The sequence below is a fragment of the Drosophila tropicalis genome, unplaced genomic scaffold (genome assembly GCF_018151085.1).
Source record: "Drosophila tropicalis isolate 14030-0801.00 unplaced genomic scaffold, ASM1815108v1 contig_1002, whole genome shotgun sequence".
Taxonomy (NCBI): Eukaryota; Metazoa; Arthropoda; class Insecta; order Diptera; family Drosophilidae; genus Drosophila; species Drosophila tropicalis.
In genome coordinates this window covers 2,170,273-2,193,718 of record NW_027172360.1, presented here as the reverse complement: position 1 = coordinate 2,193,718, position 23,446 = coordinate 2,170,273, and the positions used below count along the sequence as shown (strand labels likewise).

General features: G+C 36.7%; 1 protein-coding gene across 1 annotated transcript in view; it reads right to left on the bottom strand.

Moving 5' to 3' along the window:
* Nucleotides 1-11,042: 11,042 nt before the first annotated feature.
* The window catches only part of Cdk1 (Cyclin-dependent kinase 1), a 77,093-nt gene continuing 64,689 nt past the window's right edge, over nucleotides 11,043-23,446 (bottom strand). The window contains exon 3 of the mRNA XM_068283928.1: nucleotides 11,043-11,344. Within this exon, the coding sequence (XP_068140029.1) occupies nucleotides 11,107-11,344 (238 nt within the window). The 3' untranslated portion in view covers nucleotides 11,043-11,106. The remainder of the gene's footprint in view (nucleotides 11,345-23,446) is intronic.

The window sequence follows — 23,446 nt, the reverse complement described above, 5'->3', positions numbered from 1 at the left end:
TATAAAATAATTGATTTTTGCAAAGCTATCCGGGTAGAGGCCCAACTGGGCGGCGTTTACAAATTAATTGTAAATAAAATATATTTGGAACTTTGTTTTCAAAAAAATCATATTTCTTTGTATGCTGTATACAAGTAATACTATAGCATGTTGCGTAGTCGGTTTGAACAATGTTTCTTCCACTAATAAGCTGCCGGTTTTCGTAAAATGAAAACCAAATATCAAAGAAGCTAACATCGGCTATGCCGAAGTTTATATACCCTTGCAGTCCTTGGCAATAACAATTTTACATGTCCAAAATTTGTTTTCTGCAACTCAATTCATGAATATACATGTAAAGACGAGATGGGCACACTCATCTCAGATTACCCCTATTTTGATGACGCGTATAGCAGCTGAGAGTGAGAGGCATCTAAGAGAGAGAGTCGGGAGTCGAAAGTCAGTCGTCGTCGAGAACGGGCAAGATAAAAACAGATTACGAGAGCGTTCGGCAGTTGTGAAATTAATTATTATTCTCAAAGAAATATATGTACTACACCTCAATTTAATCATTTCAGTTAATATTATGTACCTACAATAAACTATTACAAATATAATGTTAACCTCACATTTGATGGCTCGCCGGTTTTGTGTGTGTTAGTGCACGTGTAATGTGGAGAAAGTTCTTAGAAAAATGTAAATGTGGTTGTGCTGAAATTTAAAAAACAATAAAGTTTTAAAGTTGCGGTTGATTTTGTAAAAGTATGTACAAAACATCCAAATAAAAATTGTACAGTTGTGAAAATTCCAGTAGTGCGCGATAGCTTTTCTAAGAAATCGTTCTCGAACAGTCGTTCAGTCGGCGCCACGAAGTCGCAAAAAACCGAAATGCCGCCACCTCTGCGCACACCAGCGAAGTCGAAAAACGAAAAGAAGATCGTTGAAAAGAAGACCTTGAACGAAACGTTTGGTTTAGTGGAAGAAGAAGAATCGATAAAAAATAATATGGAAGTGAAAGAAGTTAGTGACGTAGAAAAAAGTGATCCCAGAGATCTAGATATTAAGAAACAACAGTTAATACAAATGTTTTCTCTTAAAATCGAAGCAGATGAGAGAAAGTATGCAGAAGTCAAAATAAACCCTGAGCCTTTCGAAAAAGTTGTATGTGTGTTCGACGGTTACAATGTACCGGTGGAGAAATGGTTTCAGAACTTTGAGCAGAATGCCAGAAACAGAAACAGTGAGTGATTTTTAGAGTTTGAGACAAATTTTGTGTTGTGAGTTCGAGTCAAATTTAAGTAGCGCTGACCTACATACATCAACAGTTACGCGATCGTAAAATGCACAGTGGTGAATCGTTTCACGAATATATGCTAAATATGAGAAAAATTGCTGGTGCTGGAAAAATCGAAGGCGCGGCGGTTATACGGTACATAGTTGATGGGCTTAATATTAAAAGCGAGTTCAAGTTCTCAATGTACAATTGTAAATCGCTAAAAGAATTAAAAGAGCAATATGGTGAATTCGAGCATGTAAAAAAAATTGATAATATTGAGAAAAACAATCGTAAAATCACGTCTATTGCAAAAGTGGAAAACATTAAAAAGAAAGAACATTGTTTTATTGCGGTTCCAGTGAGCACAAGCGTAAAGACTGTAATAGTGCGGATAGAAAATGTTTTACAAGGGGAACTTCAGGTATGCGAATCACCGATTTGGATATTTTGGATATGTTGTAGAATACCCCGTAATTTCAAGCTGTGTGAATTTCGGCGCACTATTCTATATTTTCCTGAAAAATCGAGTTTAAAGTTATAATTTCGGTGAGTTATGGGTAAAACTCCGAGTGGTCTTCAAGCAGCACGGTGGTGTAAGGCGTAGAGTTCCTGCCTAAAAGTCAAGAATTCCTAGTTCAACCCCCGCCCTAAACCAGTTAGTTTTGGTTTTTGATGATTATTTTTTTTTTTTTGCTTTTTTAATAATTACACTGTGATAGTTTTTAAAAAAAAAAAAAAAAGACATGGCAAAATTCGATGGTTTCACCCTATCTCGGGTCCTGCGAATCGAACTGCATCATTAGTTTTTTAAGTTATCACGATGGTTTCATACAAAATTTTTTGCGGAAGTTTTTCATCAAAGTTGCCATTTTTTCGAAAAGAATGTTTTTTTCATTTGCTTCTAACTTCTAAAATATTCATTCTTTTTACAAACTTTCTTTAGCAAAGTTTCTTAGAATTTAAAGAACTACAAATATTGGGAAGACATCTAGCCTCTAAATCAGTCCGTTCCCGAGCATTGGGACAAAATGTAAAAAAAATCGAATCTTGACCAAATTTTTTTATGTTTTCTTTCTCAGATTTTGCTAAAGTTGATATTATTCCATTTGAAGCTTGATCATTATATGAGAATTTATTTTGCTCAATGGCAGCAGAAGAGACACCAGACCTACCTAATTAACGATTTATAATATAACCACATAATCAAATTGAGTTTTTTTTAGATATGTGAGCAAAATTAAACTAACTGTAGTTCTTTAGTTTTTGAAAAATATTTATACAGTCGGTATAATCTGGTATCCCAATGACAAATGAAGCACATGTTTTTCGTGTAACCCGCTTGCAAGCCAGTGAGTAGATGTCCATTGATGTTTTCTATACTGAACACAATCCAAAATTAGTTTCATTGAATCGATAAACAATCGCCACTCCTTTAGTTTGTACGTGCAATTCATATGTTTCATTAACCCAACGATATTTTTGCAGTATGCAAACGTATTATTGCTGTTTATTTCGAAAAAGTCCAAAAGTCTCTTCCTATACCCGTACACTTTTACATCCTTAGACAAAACGTTAACAGATCGTAAATAATGTGCTAAAGAGTTCGCTTGCCTTTGCGACAATTTTAGTTGTCTTACCATCGTATATAATCGAGCTGGGGATATCTAGAGATGTTGACAAGTTTTATCGATTTGGGATGGATCATACAGATCGTAAATAATGTGCTAAAGAGTTCGCTTGCCTTTGCGACAATTTTAGTTGTCTTACCATCGTATATAATCGAGCTGGGGATATCTAGAGATGTTAACAAGTTTTATCGATTTGGGATGGATTATACGTTGAAAGTAACTCTTCAGGTTCGGTGACAAATTTTGACGAATTATACCTTTCTTTTGGGCTATGACATCTTTGTAATTGTAATATACTCCGAATGAGATACTGTGCAGATTGAACACTTTTATAGACCATAAAACTCTTCTTTAGTTTTGCGAGTTTATTCTGGCATGCGTAGCAGTTATCCGTATGATGCCATTGTGAATCTATCTAAATCATTGAAATGCCGAAACCCATTTTTGGGCGCAACCTTTTTGACCAATTTTGCAAAGTTTTATTGCATTGTGGGCTCGTAAATTTTCCACACACGTAGCAAAATCCGGCAAAACTTGTGGGACACTTGTTCGCAAGTCAAAATTACGATTAACATCTATGCTTACACGATCAGTAGAGGTAATTTTTGCTGTCATAAGTACCCACCGATATCAGTAGAATAGCGGTAAAATAACGGAAATAAATATTTCTAATATCAAGGGCGTAACCAGTATTTAAGTTTGTAAGGGGTAACATTTTTTTTCAGTTAACATAACTCTTATAATGCATTATCAAGTTCCCCTTTAAGTAAATTGATTTAAATGCACCCCTCCCCCTCTCCCATGCTCAATCAAGGCGCCATTGAGCAAAATAAATTCTCATATAATGATCAAGCTTCAAATGGAATAATATCAACTTTAGCAAAATCTGAGAAAGAAAACATAAAAAAAATTTGGTCAAGATTCGATTTTTTTACATTTTGTCCCAATGCTCGGGAACGGACTGATTTAGAGGCTAGATGTCTTCCCAATATTTGTAGTTCTTTCAATTCTAAGAAACTTTGCTAAAGAAAGTTTGTAAAAAGAATGAATATTTTAGAAGTTAGAAGCAAATGAAAAAAACATCCTTTTCGAAAAAATGGCAACTTTGATGAAAAACTTCCGCAAAAAATTTTGTATGAAACCATCGTGATAACTTAAAAAACTAATGATGCAGTTCGATTCGCAGGACCCGAAATAGGGTGAAACCATCGAATTTTGCCATGTCTTTTTTTTCGACTATCACAGTGTTATTTAGGCAGGTTAAAAATAATATAGAGCGGATGAAAAACTCCTCAACGTGTATAAAAAAAAAATCGTGGAATTTCATCAAGTGAAGACTGCATTAAGGTCTAATTCCTTGCACATTTCCTTTTGTCATCCCTAATATTGAAGGAAGTTCTTAAGTATTCATGGTTCGCTTCGAAGTTGACCGATAAGAGAGGGTTTTTCCAAAGTTGTTATTCGGTTTGTTTCTTTCAAATTTATTTAATGTTGGTATATTTTTGCACAAAATCATTTCATGTTTTTATGATTTATATCACAACAAAAAATGTAAAGGCAGAAATTAATTTATCTATTTTACGTATGTAATGGTTTATATTTCTACGTTTATGTTTTTGTAAAGGCATAATAAATGAATTCATTCAAAAATCATTATTATTATACTATTCTGCTATTAGAAAAAACAATTATTAAAATGTAAAAAAAAAAGAATGAAAAACCAAAACTAACTAGTTCCGAGCGGGGGTTGAAACAGCATTTCATGACTTTTAGGCAGGAATTCTACCCCTTACACCACCGTGCTGCTTAAAGACCCACAGGTAGTACTGATGTTTCTATAATTTGCGATCCATGTACCAAAATTTTGTGCAAAGTGGGCGACATTGGATACCACGGGAATATTACCATATACATAGTATAGACCTTGTTACAAAACTTTTCAAATCGAACCATATTAATAGAAAATTCACTTGAAATTACTATTAAAATGGTACAAACCATATTAATAGAAAATTCACTTGAAATTACTATTAAAATGGTACGAAGGCATCCTATAATTTCTAAATCTATTTCTAAGATAGAAGCAAATAATTTTGCATTTGCAAACGCCCTCCTCGCAGTGTTGCCATCGTTTGTGTTACCGCTGCCATTTTGTTTCGGTTTATCCGCATGTATACCCATTTTTTGCCACAACATCTTTTGTATCTTTTGTTTTCTTTCCATCATTATATTTTTTTCTGCTTGATCCCTTACTTGCCATTTTTTTATCCCAATTCTGTACGATATTTTAAGCAACAGTTCGAAAACTCGTATCCAGGCATGCAGAGGACTCATTCCATAAATAAGGCTCCCAGGCTTAGGCTTAAATTTCAAAGAGCTCATATCATTGACCTCCATAAACTGTTTAGGACCAGCACCACATATTGCACAAAGTTGACAAGATTTTGTTCCAGTTAAAAAATTTAATACTTTTCCGTCTATAAGAGTCATATCAAGATTATAGGACACTGTGATTGTTTTTTTATTGCTAAATGTGAAAGTGAATGGCAAAAGTTCCATTATTTGTTTGTCTAAATTAGCCTTCTCAATTAGAACGTAATCTTTGGTTTCCTTGGCGAAATCTATTTTGAGAGGCCTACAATATCTCACAGATTGAAGAGTTCTATTTAGCCAGAAAACTGTATTAGAGCTATCTATTAGTTTGAGCGGTATGACGGTCGTAACGAACAAAGAGTGGTCAAGCGAATCCGGCTCATTTGTTTCGTATCTTTGTTTATACATGCTTTGTCCCGTAGATCCATCAAATCCATAGCTTAGTATTAACATGACACTCCCAATATTCTCCAAATTTAAAAATATCTCTTCTTGCATAAGAACGATTCTACTGGCCGTATGATTCAAAAGTCGTTGTAGGGAAACTTCGGCTGTAATATCAGTACAAGATACTCCCTGGGTCTTAATAGCGATTTAGCTTCTAGAACTTTGTGGTAGCTTGGGAATATATCAGAATTTTGTCTTTTGTTAAGATCTCGCATATCATTGTATTGTTTTTTGCTTAGCGAGCTTTCAAGCAAATGCGCTAAGGCTTCGTGCGGAGTTAGAGGTATGGGTTCCTTAGCAACAATTTTTTTTTCTTATTTCACTAGGTCCACTTGGAGTAAGCATTGCGCGCGACAGTACAAAGGCTGCATCAGTTTCGTTTAATTTTCTTGCTGAACAAGCAGCCGCATGCAACAGAAGATTTGTGTCATCTGCAACTTCTGCAAGTTCCGATGCTATCTTTCGCTTCAGACGTGCCCCTGCTGCATCATACGATAAAATTGGGCGTCCCCCTTTATTATCTGATGTTGTTTCTAAATCTGTTTCTAAATCCATTTTATCCAATAAGATAACCACGGGCATTGAAAGCCATTTTGAGTGTCTTACTTTAAATACCTTCAGATTATAAGAGCATTTCAAATAGTTTTGTCCCAAGTAAAGTTCAAAGCTCTTGACTTTTTTGTTAATTTCAGCTATGTTTTTATCGCTCATAAAACTCTCACCAACTTGCTCAAAGATCCAGCTCGAAATTGCAGAAGCCTTTCGATTATTTTTCGCCCAAACCTCCAAAAACGAGGTGCGGCAGAAGTCAAACTTGGCTACAATAAATGATAATATAAATTTACCTCGGAAAAACTCGGAAAAAGTAATCATAACATAATTTAATACATACTTTGAGCTGTAATTTACTATAATTACAATTTCGCAGAAATTCGCAGAAAGTTAGTTTTCACTCCACAATAGACGCACACATGGGTTAAGTTTTATTTATTTTAGAACATAAACAATCATTACACAAAAAAAACAATTAACATATACAAATTGAAATTTCGTGCAGTATTTACATTCTACATACCTTGATTAATATTATCCATTACAAAAGTTATTTTACAATTTGTTTGTTAATTTTTTACACTGGCTCAAAGTTTGCCTACAATTTCCCGCTTTTTTTGGCAGAGCGAACAGCTGACTAAACACCTGACTTTAAAAGTGTGCCAAAATTTCAGGGGTGCAGTAAAAACAAAAATATTTTTATATTCGATATATTCAAAGTATTCTGTCCAACAAAAAATTGTTTAAATACGATTTTGTTTCAACAAATTTTTTTAGGTTTATGCCACAATATCTGGATTTTGGACCACAGTGCACTCGGAGTTTTACCTATAACTCACCGAAGCTATAACTTTAAACGCGATTTTTCAGGAAAATATAGAATAGTGCGTCTAAATATTTCACACAGCTTGAAATTACGGGGTATTCTACAACATATCCAAAATTCATCCAAATCGGTGATTCGCATACCTGAAGTTCCCCTTGTTAGTTGTAATAAAAGTGGACATATTTCAAGTAATTGCCCCAGAAAGTTATCAGCTGTTCGTAAAATAAATATACAAAAACGGGTCAAGTCGGTGTCGTTAAATGGCGTAAATGTTGACGGTTTGATCGATACAGGCTCAGATGTCACTATTGTAAAGAACTCTTTTCTAAAATACTTGGGTAATATTGATTTAAAAGAAAGTTGCTTAATGCTGTGCGGACTAGGCAAAAGCCAAACAAAAGCAAAAAACTTTTTCGAGACAGAAGTCATCGTAGATAACCTAAAGACGCAGTAAAAATTTTTGGTAGTGGAGAGCAACACTATGGACTGTGACGTTATTTTGGGATACGACTTTGTGGAGAAGTTTAGAGTATCGATCGATGAGCGTGGATATACATTTATGAGCCTGGTTGAAGACACCAAATCGCAAGAAGAATATGCTGACAATTGGTACAATGTTTTTGACATCTCATGTATTTATTCGGCGCCACCGCAATATCAAAAGCAAGTCGAAGCGTTGATACAGGATAGCTATCAGCCGAATGATGCAGAGAAGGTAAATTGCCCTATTGAGTTAAAAATTGTACCAGATGGCGCAATAATCCCATTTAGGCAGTCGTTTGTCAGCACCAGAAGCGGAAGCGGTTAAAAATCAAGTTGATGAGTGGGAAGAAAACGGAATAGAGGTGTAGTTGTAAAGAAGAAGGACAATACTTTGCGGGTTTGTGTAGACTACAGGAAGCTTAATAGCGTGGTCTTGGAAGACTGCTTTCCAGTTCCTTTAATGGATGAAGTGCTTGAGAGATTGCAGGCGGCAAGCTTTTATACGATTATGGATTCGGAAAATGGAGTCTTCCATGTGCCCATAGAGGAATCTAGCAAATCATATACAGCTAAGAGGCATAGCTACAATCTTGAAGTCAAGGCAGCATATGTATATTGCGTTAAAAAAATTTCGACATTATTTGCTAGGGATCCCGGTGAAATTGGTGACAGACTGCATTGCATTTAAGCAAACTACGTCAAAGCCGGGCATCCCAAGGGAAGTTGCGCAATGGATATTGTATCTACAAGATTTCAATTTGAACGTGGAGCACCGATCAGCAGTTAAGATGCAGCACGTGGAGTGTTTAAGCCGTTACCCGCAGTAACCCGCAATAACAGCGCGTTTAAAGAAGGCACAGCAGACAGATGATCATATTATCGCAATTATAGAGGTACTAAAGCAGCAACCATATAAAAGCTTCAACGTGAAAGGTGGTTTGCTATTCAAAGAAGTTGAAGGTAATGAGTTATTGGTTGTACCAAAGCTAATGGAACGCGAGATAATACAACGATCGCACGAGGTTGGACATTTTTCGACGCGCAAGACAATGCACGCTATCCACCAACAGTACTGGATACCGAATTTGGAAATTAAAGTATCAAGATTGATTGCAAACTGCATAAAATGTATAGTTCATAATAAACAGCTGGGTAAAAAAGAAGGATATTTGCATTGAATAAACAAAGGAGACACACCGCTACTTACTTTACATTTGGATCATTTAGGACCCATGGACAGCACCTCCAAGCAGTACAAATTAATTTTGGCAATGGTAGATGGTTTTTCGAAATTTGTATGGTTGTTTCCAACGAAGTCCACAGGTCAAGAAAAAATAATTAAAAGACTCAACGAATGGACAGACATTTTTGGATTTCCCGAGAGGATCATAAGTGACAGAGGGGTGGCCTTCACATCAAACGCTTTTAAAGAATTCCTTCGATCAAACGATGTAGATCATGTACTGTCAACCACAGGAGTAGCAAGGAGCAATGGCCAAATCGAACGAGCTAACCGTTGTATCCTGTCTATTATCGGAAAAATATCAGCAGATGAACCCATGAAATGGTATAAAGGGGTTTCTCAAGTACAGAAGGCTATTAACACAACGATGCATTCATCAACGAAAATGTCACCTTTTGAAGTCCTGTTTGGGAGGAGAATGCGTAACCATATAGATAACCGTTTGCTGGATATATTACAGGAGGAACAAGTAGATCAGTTCAACAACGAGCGTCAAAAGCTACGACAAGAGGCTAAGATTAATATAGAGAAGGCGCAGGCGACTTCCAAGAGGAATTACGATAAGAACAGGAAAGGCGAAGCTATCTACCAAGTTGGCGATATGGTAGCTATAAAGAGAACGCAGTTTGTAGCGGGCCGTAAATTGGCAAGTCAGTTTTTGGGACCCTATAAAGTGATCAAAGCTAAGCGCAACGGCCGGTACGATGTAAAGAAAGCGACCAATGGTGAAGGGTCAATGATGACAACTACGAGCGTGGACTATATGAGACTTTGGCGATATGTGGCTGAGAACGACGAGTTGCTGTCTTCTGAGTCAGAAGACGATTATCAGGAGGGCCAAGTGTAAAGACAAGATAGGCACACTGATCTCAGATTACCCCTATTTTGAGGCGTGTAGCAGCTGAGAGTGAGAGGCATCTAAGAGAGAGAGAGTCGGGAGTCGAAAGTCAGTCGTCGTCGAGAACGGGCAAGATAAAAACAGGTTACGAGAGCGTTCGGCAGTTGTGAAATTAATTACAATTACAAGTATAATGTTAACCTCACATACATACAAACAAACCAATTTTATTCTTGTTACTACAATTTGTTCTTCTTTTTCCCCCATTCCCTAAGCAAAGCAACGCACACATACACATACAGTTCATGTAGCGTTGCGTCTGTGTGTGTATGCATGTGCTGTGTTGATGACGTATGACGTAGTAGACAGCAAGCAGCGCTGCCGGCAGAGCAGAGATTTTTATATTGACTGTAACTTGTGTTATATTTTTTCGATCAGATTTAAATTTTTGGATCTGGGATCATATGTAAATTTCATAGCGATACTCCAATTTTTATGAAAATATAGTTGTCCGATCCTGAGAATTCTCATACTTGATCTGCTCCAGATAATAAAAAACACAGAAAAAAGATTTCAGCCCGATAGCTCTTAAGATGGCTGAGTAAAACGCATACGCACGGACGGACAGACGGACATGCTGATCAAGAATATATATACTTTATGGGGCCGGAAACGTCTCCTTCTGTGCGTTACAAACATCTTACCAATTTTATAATACCCTCTGCAAGGGTACAAAAAAGGCAACATATACCCTTGCAGTCCTTGGCTAATATATTTCTTCATGTTTTAAACTTTAAACGGCAGCGTTTGAGCAGAGCCTATTTCTTTTGACTGTAACTTGTGTTCTATTTATCCAATTTGATTATCAGATTTGATTTCTGGATCTCTATCTCTATCTCTATTTTGTATAAAAAACTATAATAGTAAATTTCATAGGGATACTCCAATTTTTTAACCTATTTTTCTTCCATAACTACATATATGATATAGTGGTCCGATCCTGAAAATGTCCATACTTTATCTTACCCGGGTTATGAGTAGCTCAAATATCAAGTTTCATCCCAATAACTTTTCATATGGCGGGGTAAATATGATTTGCACAGACGGACGGACCGACAGACGGACATGGCTATATCGATTATCTTCTCATGCTGATCAAGAATATATATTCTTATTAGGGTCGGAAACGTCTCCTTCTGTGCGTTACAAACATCTGACCAATTTTGGAACATCCTCTGCAAGCGTATAAAAATTACAGAATTAATAAGAGTAAGTTTAAAACTTTTGAAAAATAAATATATTTACCTGTGAGATGAGTTCGCACACGCAAAAATGCTACAAAGCCATCGTTATTTTTTTAAAATTTTAAAATTCCAGAATTGGAAAAAAACAGAATGTAACTGTAATAAATCTTTAATATCAAATATTAAGAATACAATTTATTTGTTTTTTTAAATATTTTTAGGAGACCAAGTCGGCTTGAAACCCCTTAAAAAAGGTATGCTCTAAAATGTCCTTGGCCGAAATACGGTGAACTGGATCATAAATAAGCATTTTTTGAATTAAGTCTATTCCGTTGGCATCGAGATTTTTGAGCTGGTTGGTCAATTGATTTATTGACCAACGAGGAAAAGTATTTTTATAGTCGGGGAGTGAAGTAACGCCTGGCCAAATTTCTTCAGTAGGTGTTTTAAGAATCCTGTAAAATTAATAAAAAAAAATATTTTAATATTATTTGGTACAGTTGTGTTCAAAATAATAGCAGCGCATATAAGCTCTGACTTTAAGATTGATAAATAATATGATATTGACTACAGACCAAAATTTTTTTTTCAAATTTAGTATTTATATATAATTTTAAACAAAATTAGTGTGTTTTTTATCAAAAAACTTATTTCATTTATAAATTTTAGTAAAAAATGATAAAAATGCCGAAATTGCCCTGTTCAAAATAATAGCAGCAAAAAACGAAAATGTTAAATGTGTCAACTAAATTTAGTTTTATTAATTATGTTACTCATGAACTAATACTTGGTTGGGAACCCCTTATTAGCTAGAACAGCTTCACGTCCCTGCGGCATGGAGTCAAGTACGTCCCGGCAGCGCTTTAAAGGAATCTGAGCCCATGCATCCTGAACAACTTGCCAAAGTTGCGCACACTTCGTTGAACGTCCCCCCACAAGTTTTCAATCGGGTTGAGATCTGGGGAACGAGCTGGCCATGGTGAAGAGGATTTCAGCACCGCACACTAAAACACCATCTTCATCTCTTGAATTCAAAATATGAACTCATTTTATTAACAAAGGTCTTGTGTATATAAATGAAATCTTAAAATCTATAAGACGAAAATTGTTCTTAAAAATACTTATTCTAATGACCCACGTTTTTCGTGGGTTAAAAATTGTTTATATTTCATGCTCAGCGTCGGTTACTTGATACTGCGCCGCTGTTACAATCTTAAGTGTTTTCCACAGAATGTGGATGCATGTTTTGGTTGGTTTTTGAGCCATACTTGATATATGAATCTGTATCAGCTATTTTTGTTTTATGTTTTGTATATTTTATTGTTCAATCTGATTTGGTGAAGCCATTTCAGATGAACACTATGTTTATTCTTAGATACATGGCATTACATCAATGTTTTCCGTTGCAAACCACTGTTTGGCAAGTTTGCTGGAATGCTTAGGATCATTGTCCTGTTGGTAAGTCTATTTAAGTGGCATTTCCCATGAGAAATATGGAAGCATAACGTTTTGTAATATATCCACGTATACATTTGCATCCATAATCCCATTAATCATGTAAATAGGGGCCTACTTCGCCATATGAAAAACAGGCCTATATTAATATTTTCAATCCATCATGTTTCACTGTCTTTAGAGTGTGGTTCGGCTGATATTCTGTGTTTGGGAGGCGACGGACATATTGTCTGGATCTAGTTCCACCGAACAACACAATTTTACTCTCGTCCCTCCAGAGTATGTTGCGCCACTTTGTTAAGGGCCATTTTAGGTGCTCTTTAGCAAACTATAGTCGAGCTTTGATATCGTTTGAAGTTAGTAGCGGCACTTTTCTTGGACTTCGGTCCTTGAGTTTATGATGCGCTGTTATTATTTTGAACACAGCTGTATAAAAAAGTGATATCAACAAATAATTTCTTTAATCTAAAAACATTTTTTTTTTTAATTTAAAAGCTATTAGGAACAACTTGGTATTAAGATACTATGAATTTTGAATTTTATATATATTTACATATATATTTCGATTTGCAGAGGCTCTCTGCGGTGAGCTCGATATTGGGTTACAGAATCATCCGAGCAAAAAAATTAAATTGATTCCAAAAGGTAAAAAATATGAGCTGGTTTTTCGATTTTTTTTTTTTTACACGGTCTTAAAGTAAAAATTTCGTTTTTCGGCCAATTTTTCAATATTAAAAAAAAATGCGTACAATGCGAAGTACGTACAAGTGGCCCATACGACACCAGGACACCACGGACAAACAAATAAAATAAGGCTTCTGATCTGATTACGGATAGAAAGATTGTAATTAGATGATAGGAGTCGAAAAGGTTCAGGTTCAGGGCAAAGAATAATTCGAAATATCGAGTTTTATGGATTGAGGAATAAATTTTCTGGTAGTGCAGACAGGTTCAACTGGTTCAAATGCTCAGTAGAGTCTATTTCACCTATTAAAAGGTTATAAATAAAGATAGCACCATGCATTACTCTATGATTAATAAAAGAAGGAAGATTGATTAAAAGAAGCCTACTGGAGTATAATGGCAAATTGACATTGCGATCCCAATTTAGACCGCGAAGAGCAAAAAGCAGAAATTGCTTTTGAACAGATTCAATTTTACTTTGGTGCGTCTCATATTGAGGTGACCATATGCAAAATCCTTACTCTAAGATAGGACGGATTAAAGAAGTATACAGAATTTTGGTTGTGTACGGATCGTCAAACTCTTTTGACCATCGTTTCACAAACCCAAGAACATTCATAGCTTTACTAACTGTAGCAGAAATATGATGATTAAAGGTCAATTTATGATCCATAAGAACACCTAAGTAATTGATAATATCTAACCACTCTAAGGCGGTGTCGTTAAGATAATAAGTTGCTAAGTATGGTGCATCTATAAAAAGACATAACTTTACACCTAGAGCCGTTGAGGTTTAATAGATTGGTTTCACACCAACTGTGAAGATCATTAAGATCGGATTGAAGCAGGCAAGAAGACGATATGTCTTTAAAAAATGGAGTAAAGCTTAACATCATCCTCGTACATAAGCACACGAGAATGTGTCACTACCAATGGAAGATCAAATAGAAGATTAAATACCAATGGACCCAAATGACTACCCTGAGGTACTCCAGAGGTCACATGGATGGTCATAGAAAATGAAGACTTAAAGAGGGCCTTTTGCGTACGCTCAGAAAGACTTACTGAAGTCAGTATAAATGACGTCTGTTTGCACGGCAGTCTTGAATCCTTTAATCGAGTGAGATGTAAATTCTAAAAGGTTAGTAGTAGTCGATCTACATTTTTTAAACCCATGCTGGGATGACGAAATAATTGAGCTACAAAATGCTGCGGTTGAGATGTTATTATTTTCTCAAATTCTTTGGGTATGGCAGACAATTTAGAAATACCCCTATAATTGGAGGCTTCTTTTTCCCCTTTTTTATGAAGAGGAATAATACATATATGATTCCTTCCACATAGACGGGAAGGTGGAAGATGTGACGGTCAGTGTAAACAGCTTAAGTATTGGCTTACATAGGGCCTCTGCACAAAAGCTTAACACGCAGCCTGGTATTCCGTCAGGGCCAGGCCAAACACAGGATCTAAAATGCAGTTAGACGATTGCAAGTGATGAGGATAAGGGGAAATTGCTTGATAATTCGAAGAGGAATAAGTTGTTTTAAAGAAATCAGCATAAATATCGGCAATTGCCTGATCAGTGTCAGCTTTATTATTTTCGAAAGACAAGTAAGACTGGTGCACTGATGTCTTACGTTTTACATTGACAAAGTTATAAAATAGCTTAGGATCGCGAGAAAACCTAAGTTTACACCGCTGAAGATAATGCTTCTAGCATTGTGAATTCAGCACCATAAAATTTGATCGAGCAACTAACCTATTTTTTAAATCTTTACCCAATTTTTTAAATCTTTTATAGCATTTTACGTTCTTCAAGTTACATAACTCACGTGAGAACCAAGAAGGGCAATCAGACCATCCTTGGATCACACGCGGGACACAAACATAGAAGACAGAAGTGGCAGAGTCCATATCCGTGCGAGTATGTATACAGATATGACAAATCATTAGTTAACAAAAGTTTATTAAGTCTTCATCCAGAGTTTTTAGTTAAGGGATCAGTCCTGGAAACATCGCAGTTGGAAGAATCCAATACAAATACCAGATCTAGTGATCTGTCACGACTATTCCGGACAGGAATTTATTTGAGTTAGGGACAACTCAAGCAGACCATCTATAAAACAATGTGACGAGAAGGGCAACAGTAATAAAGAATCATATGAAAGAGTCCAGGCAATTTCAAAATTAAAATCTTCCAAAACAACGAGAAAGTCTTTGTTAGAGAGATATGAGAAAATAAGTTGAATAGCTTCCAAATGGTAAATGTATTGTGCCAATTCGGACTGTGGTGGAATATACGAACAAGTAATATAGGCATAAAAAGAATTTAAAGAAATTTTAACACAAACTAATTCCATCTCCTGATTGGAAGACTGGACAATTTCAGACAAGACTGGTGAATCAACAGCGATCAAAACACCACCACCATTACGGATAGTCCAATCATGTCTACATGTTAAATATTTGAAGGTGAAAATTTAAACATCGGGAATATCAGGCTTCAGCCAAGTTTCAGTAAAGGCAAGAATATGAAAGTCAAAAGCTAAACTATCTACATAGAGTCTAGCGAGTTTGGACTCCAGTCCCCGTACATTCTGGTAGGCCAGAGTTACCACGAAGCTAGTTTTTTGACTCGCCAACAGGTGCCGACGAACGTTGAAGGAACGTTGCTTGCAGAGGCAGAAACAGGCTAATCGAAGGCCGATTCTTCTTTTTTATTGATGACATACTTTGGCAAAAAGATCTGGGGAGACACTTATTTTGAAGAACGAAATGTCCCGAGTATATGAAAACGGAACTTTTCCACTGCAATGTTAGGGGCTTGAACTTTGCCATGGATGTAGGCAATGACTTCATCAGAAGTAGTGTTGGGATCAACCTCGAAATAAAAATTTGCGTTTTGCTTGGAACTACAACAAGGGAACTAGAAGTGTCAGGTACAGACTACTGCATCTGCTGTTGCAGCTAAAGCAGCCAACACTTTACTAGTTCCTCTTGTAACTACTTTATTGGCAATATTCCTGGGAACGGATGTTTGCCCGGACAGTTCGAAAACCACAACAGATATCGTGCTAGTAGGTGGGATACTGTCTCCAGGGGAAATGGGAAGAGAATCCACACCTGCTAAAGACGGACTCCTAAACGATATCAGCTGCTGATATTTGGTGACATAGGGTCATTGTCCGATGCCGGAACTGCTAAAATCTATTTGCCGACAGACTGAGAGACGCGCCTTGAAACCTGTCCCTCTTACGCGTCGGAGAATCGAACTGAATTGAACCTCCATCGCCAAAAGCTCCTCCTGGAGCTTATGTATGCCAGCTGACAGGTTTTTAAATGCATCCTCAGTCCGTTTCATAAAACCCCGCATCTCCAGCTCCAAGCCACGACACGAATCACAGCCCCATTTAATATCCCGAACTTTGACTGTATAACCAGCACACTTAAAGTGCATTACATTGTCACACAGCCAACAGTAAAGAAAGTCTTCACTGGTCTTGCTGGGATTATTGCAATTATATTTGCAACAGACTGACATTATTAAAAAATTGATTTATCAAAAACAAATTATAAATCAATATGTAAATAAAATGGGAAAAATGTATATGTTAAGAGAGGCGTATAGAAACCAAAGCAAAAAATAACTGCAATATGCAAATGAAAAAGAGACAACAAAAAAAAAAAATACTTTTTGTATTAAAACCCACAACAACAAAAACTTGTCACAACCGCGAAGTCAAAGGACGCGAGCGCGATCAAAAGAGAAAACAAATGAATAGAGAGCACCAGCACCACAAAAACAAAATATGAACTGTAAGTTGAGAGCGCTGGTGGGAGCAAAAAATAGAAACATATAAAATGCGTTTGTTAATGTTTAGATAATAATAAAAATGTGAATTCATATTTAAATTTAATATGTAATAAATTAAAAACACAAAAGAACGAAAAAAATAGTTGAGCTAGAGAGCAAAAAAATAAGACCGACTTTGATGAGAATCAACTAGGATGAATGCTGGTTTACTTACACTATGTAGGTGAAATATTTACCTATCAGATGGGACTGAGTGGAGACATCCCAAATCCGGACTGAATAGTATTTGCCAATATAATTCAAAACAGTCTTCTTTATTTGTGAAAAATGTTGTTAAAGAATGAAAGGATTTTGAAAGTTTTGCACGAGTGTGAAAACAAAAATGGTTTTGTAATGGGATTGCTGAAGGAGATGGGCGTTTCATTCAAAAACGCTAGTACAGAGCTTAAGGTAAATTTGGTAGATTCGGAGCAGGAAGATGTTCAATCATCAACAAGCCGAGGAAGAGGAAGGCAACAACTATAGAAGATTGATCAATGATTACAAGGAAACGAAAGCTTCAGGGTGCAAAGCATTACAACGGAGCATCTTTCAGAAGCACTTTCTTCAAAGTATACAAAGCAAGAAGAGAGGGCAAAGGCGAGCATTACAAAATCTGTGCAGATCGACAGGCCTATTCGACTTAATAGGATTATGGAAAGTATTCCAACACCACCAAACTTAGTTGCCACTAAGTACACTGAGGAAGAGGGCAAATAAAATGATAACAGAGGTCTCTGTAGAAATAAAACTCCAGGATTTAATGAATTCCTCTGCGAGGCGTCTCCATGCCTGAAGGAGAGGTGCAGCTTTTTCCGGAGCGCTTACAAGCAGATTATACACACAGAAGACGAGGCTATTTTTGATGAAAATATGTTCATGGCTTCTGTAGCTCCTTTGCGGCTAAGAAGTGAAAGTTCTGAAAATTTAATAAATCTTTGTAAGTTTTTTTTAAATGATGAAATGACATCTTTAATAACAGGTGTTAGTCAAGAGATCATTAAAAGGTTGGCTTTTATGTTGAATGTTATTCATTGCAAGGAAATGGTAAATGTTGAAAAATTTAGCGAATATGCTTTAAAGACTGCTCAACTTTTGACTGAATTGTTACACCAACGGTATATAGAGTTTTGGCTCACGGAAAGGCCACAATAGAGGATCAGTGTTCGAAAATTAAACAGCTATTCAAAATAGCACAGGAATGTAAAAACTTGGACTACAAATGGTATATAATGACGGCAGCCTCTTCGGACCAACTTTTTGCTTTGCTAAGACACTTGCTATCATGAAAGGATTTGAAAAATAGGAAATATAGTTCCGAAAGTTTGAGTTTATTAGATATTCATATTAATACTCTAAGTCTCATGATGATCTGCAATGGCTTTGCTCTTGTACTTTATAAGTTTTTCTGGAATTTATTGGCGCCAGTCTGGTGCTCTCTGTCTCTTTATAAACCTATGTGTCTTATGTAGTTTCTTATGAGATATTAAACACAGTGGTTTATTACTCATTATATAACCTTTATTTTGATGAAAATCAACCATCAATAACAAACACTCAAAGTTAACCTAAGAAAAATCTCAAAATCTAATTAAAACATTAAAAAACGCTATATAGTCGTTTAAAATAATACGAAATTTTATTTGGGTTGAAAAAAGAAATGGTTTTTATTAAAATTTCAGAGGAAAAACATACTTGAAAATATTTTCTGACTTTGACCTTGAATCTTACAGCACCACGGACACCCAGCAAATTTGGCAAACATTGATTTTGAGGAATTCTTTATTATACGCATGTTAAATATTTTAAATCGCTCTAACGGTTTAGAAGCTATGATTTTTGTAATGTAAAATGTCAAAATGCCCCACTGAGCGATGGTCTAAACTACTGCCTAGAACCTTAAGCCCGGATGACCAGACAGCTAATGATTTTTATACCATATACCCATAGGGTGAAATGGTATATTAAAGTCGTCAAAATGTATGTAACAGGCAGAAGGAAGCTTCTCCGACCCTATTAAGTATATATATTCTTGATCAGGATCAACAGCCGAGTCGATCTAGCCATGTCCGTCTGTATGAACACGCAGATCTCGGAGACTATAAGAGCTAGAGCCACCAAATTTGGTATGTATACTCGTGTAGTATGTAAATGTACAGAGTTAATTGGAATTTTGGCCACGCCCCCTTACGCCCACAGGAATCAAATAAAACTATTTTTCTTAAAAATTATAACAGCTAGAGACATCAAATTTAGTTTGTATACCCGTTTAGTTAGCGCGCAGAAATTAATTGTTCAAACTTTTTGCCACGCCCCCTTCAGCCCCCAGGAATCACATAAAACTGTTTTTCTTAAAAAGTATAATAGATAGAGACATCAAATTTGGTTTATAAACTCGTTTACCGACCGACATTAAATTTAATGTCGGTATGCAGACTAGCTTAATGGACGCGCAGATATCGGCTATTTAAAAATTTTGTCACGCCCACTTCCGCCCCCGCATATTAAACAAAACTGATTTTATCAAAAACTAAAGCTAAAGTCACCAAATTTAGTATGTATACTGGCTTAGTATGTGCGCAGAGTATATATATTTTCATATTTTTCCACGCCCACTTCCGCCTCCATTATTAAGAAAAATCCGATTTCCTCCTGTAGTTTTTTGACTATCGCAATCAAATTCGGCAGTCTAATTATTCTTATCTATTTCTATCAAACTACCAAATTTTATTGAAATCGGACTAGAAACATGCAAAATATGCGATACAATATTTTTTTTAGTTCGAATGCTGTTCGTATTTCGGATGTTAACAAGTCAATCGCAGTTCAATTGTCCCGTGTTTTTTGCGAAAGCCAAACTGACATGAAAGGATTGTGTTTTAGGATGGCAGGTTTTGTCGCATCTGCAGTACCTTTTCAAAAAGCTTCCGAAGACTTGACAGCAAACTAATTGGACAATAGAATAATGGGTGCGTTTTGGCCACTTTAAGGGAAGTAAACAAGTTTTATAATAACGTTGAACAGTTTGCAGATATATTGTACGGCGATAGTTGGATGTTCTAGGATCATTTTTGGTTTAGTTAAATCATAGCCAGGAGCTTTTTTCGGTTTTAAATGCTTTTTAACAATTGCAGAAATCTTATTCGATTAAAGTTCAAAGTACTCCCTGTCTTTTTATTTGCCATAGGGGGGATGTACAAACAAGTTTGATGTTGGGTTTGCCTGGAAAACGATTTAAAGATATGTGGCAAAGACGGATGCAGTCTTCATTAACCGGTTGGACTCCTTATCGGTGAAACTGTTAATGTAGGAGGGCTTAAAATTGGGTGGGCTTTCCACAAAGGATGTTTAGTGCTGGTTAAACTAAGCTTTTCTATGTATTTTGTTTAAGCACAGCTTTTTTCTGAACGTCTTGGAGAGGTTGCGGTTGGCATGCCTTAGAAAAAGTTTTGCAGCTTCTAGCATTGACACAAGTGCTGAGACACACAAGTTAATGTCCTTGCAACATCCAGTTTCGGCATACAGTCAATGTGGGCACTCATATACATTTTGAAATAAAGTCAGTTTGTATTGTTTTTTGTAGGCCTATAGTAGGCGGTCAAGTTTTTCATCAAGTACTCTTGGTTCCTGCAGGCACTTTTTGTTGAGGACCAGTATGTAGGTCTTACCGGTGAGACGCCATCAATCTTATTGAGTGGGTTCATTATTATGTTTTATAGATGATTCCCCTTTAGGATTTACCAGGCAAGATTCCCAAGCGATCTCCGAGTGTGCGGTAGAAAATAGTAAATTCCTCTTCAGAGATAAAAAAGCATACTGAGTAGTACCCTTGTAAAACAGTAAGTAAGTAGGCCTACCCGGTGAGACGCAATCCATCTTATTGAGTGGGTTGACTATTGTGTTGTACAACTGCTTGCCTTTAGGATTTACCAGGCGAGATCCCCAGGGCGTATGTTTGGTGTCATAGTCCCCTGCTGCAATGAAGCGATTTCCATGTGTGTTAAAGAAATCGGTAAACCACTTGTAGCTTGCTGGCCAAGTTCAGGTGGGCTAAGTGACGGTTTCGATGCATAGTGAAGGGACGGAGTCTCTTTAGTGGGTTCCGTCTCTCCAGTTCGAAAAATTTCGCCCGTTTAGGTGATATTTAAAGTTTTTGAAGACAGGACAGGTCAGGACATCGTCTGTAGTTGGACCTTTCTTCTGTGTAATAGGAGCTGAAGGTTTTAGATGGGGTGCACTTATTTTGGCTTTGATTGCTTTCTCTGGTTGGAGCTTTTGTTACTAATGATGACATTGAAAACGGACTTAACCGTGAAACACAACCTAAAGCCCTTTACTGCTTTTTAGTTCGTAGGCATAAAAGTTGATGTTAGCAGACCAGAGGTACTTTTCGATGATGCGAAAATTGACCTCAGTATGAGTTTGGCATTTAATATCTTTTATGTTTCCCTTATTGAAAAGGGGTTACAACAAAGCTATTTGCCCCTACTAGTTCACAGTGCCAGCCAAGACGGCTAGTCTTGGTGATCGACAGTAATCTATAACCGATTACCGCTTAGGGGTTCTATGCATTCATTTGGTTTTGTTATTTTGGGCGTATGCCACTTTTTTCTTTTGCGGGCTTAGCTTCCGCTTAGTTATTCTTATACTATATAAGAGGGTACTAACCCTTAGTAGCACATAACATCTGATATGTTGATCAGATCTAATCTGTGGGTCATTTAAAAACTACGGCGCATTTTTCGAGTCAAAACTTTCGTTTAATTTTCGTACATCTTAAATTGTCAATAGAGCATGTAATCTTCTTGTCTTCATTAAACGTTGGGACAAATAATTTTATGACCTCTACAAAACAGAGGATTTATACTTCGTTAGTTCGCCGTACTTTAGAATATTGCTCGCCAGTGCACGGTGGGCGAAACGAGTGATTTAGCGGCGATTCATTTATAACTTCTGTAAAAATAGTGCTACTTTTGTACGGTTAATTGTTTCGTAGATGTAATAACACATCAAACTACATTTTTTTTTTTTACGATAGGAAGTTTTTTTTTTTTATGGATGGAGTCTTTTTAATATTCTCCTTGCTTTATCTTTGGCAAGCTCGTTTGCCAGATTGTTAGTAAATTGTCATAGTGTCTCTGTCATTTTGCTGGCGATCGAAGCAATGTAGGAAATGTCTAAATCGCAGTGTAATGTGCTTCCTCGAAGAAACCAGGGTGTGCCTGTTATGGTGCGCAGGTCCATATTTTGCTTGACTTGGAGGCGTTTTATTTGGCTGTGTGATGCTGTCCCCCAAAATTGTATGCCTTAGCGCCATGTGGCTACAACTACATCTCAGGCTTAAGCCGCTTTTATAATGCAGACACCAGCTTACCTTGTTCATTCTGTAGTTGTGCTTCTTTACTAGTGTAGATATGTGGGGTTTCCAAGTTAGTCTTCTATCAAGGGTCATTCCCAGATATGTCGCCTGCTTTGTCTGTGGAATTGGAAGTCCTTTGTAAAATACTTCGGGGCGGTTTTCTCTACGTAGCGTAAATGTAACGCTTTGGGATTTATTTGTGTTAATTCCGATTCTCCAATATCTGGCCCATTCCCGAAACTTATTTAGATAATCCTGAATCTTGGCAGTGCAGTAATATGGGCACTGCGATCTTAACAACACAGCAGTGTCCTCGGCAAACGTTGCCAAGAGCATGTCTGTTTCGATTGTATTAAGTTCATCGTTGGGTTTGGGCATGCCAGCTGTTTATACGGTGTATAAGACCAACCCAAGACCACTCCCTGCGGAACACCGGCATTCATACTGCGTGTCAATTATAAGATTTCATCAATTGACACCTGAAAAGTTCGCTTTTTTAGAAAGGAGTCAATAGTTTTGAAGAGTGGCTGGGAAAAAATTGACTGTAGTTTTGTGAGGAGACCCGTATGCCACACAAATGCCTGTTTCACATCCAAAAACACCGCTAGGCTGTATTCTTTTTCTTCATAAGCTTTCAGAATATGTTGCACGACTCGGTGCTGATGTTTAAAAATTAAATTAATGGTTTGGTAATATGTCTTGGTTATCGAGCTCCGCCAATATCATTGTTAAAAGTGTTTTTATCTAATATTTTAGAGAGGACTGGCAGAAGACTGATTGGGCGATATGATTCAAAAGCTTTGACAGGTTTACCTGGTTTTGGGATCATTTTGATTCAGCACGTTTCCATAGTTTTGGGAAATACGAGAGATTTAGCATGGCATTGTATACAGTTTTTTGGGATTGTCCTTATAAGTAGTCCTGGTGTACTGAGGTACTGTGTTAAGAGGCCGAATAGTCTGTTCCAGATAAAGAGAAAACGCTTCGACCTTATCTTTCCTGGAGGAGACACAACGGCCATCCGCTCCCTTTATAGGGTGTCGTGGTGGATCTTGCCTCTTGAGAGTTTTCGTGGGTTTCCAAATGCACGAGGAAGCGCCGCTAGTAACATCTGCGTCTTCAGCAGTTTTTCAAAGTGTTAAGCTCTAGCTTTCTTTAGTAGCCTGGGGGCTTCTTTCAGTAGTATTAAGTCTTCTGGCCTTCGGT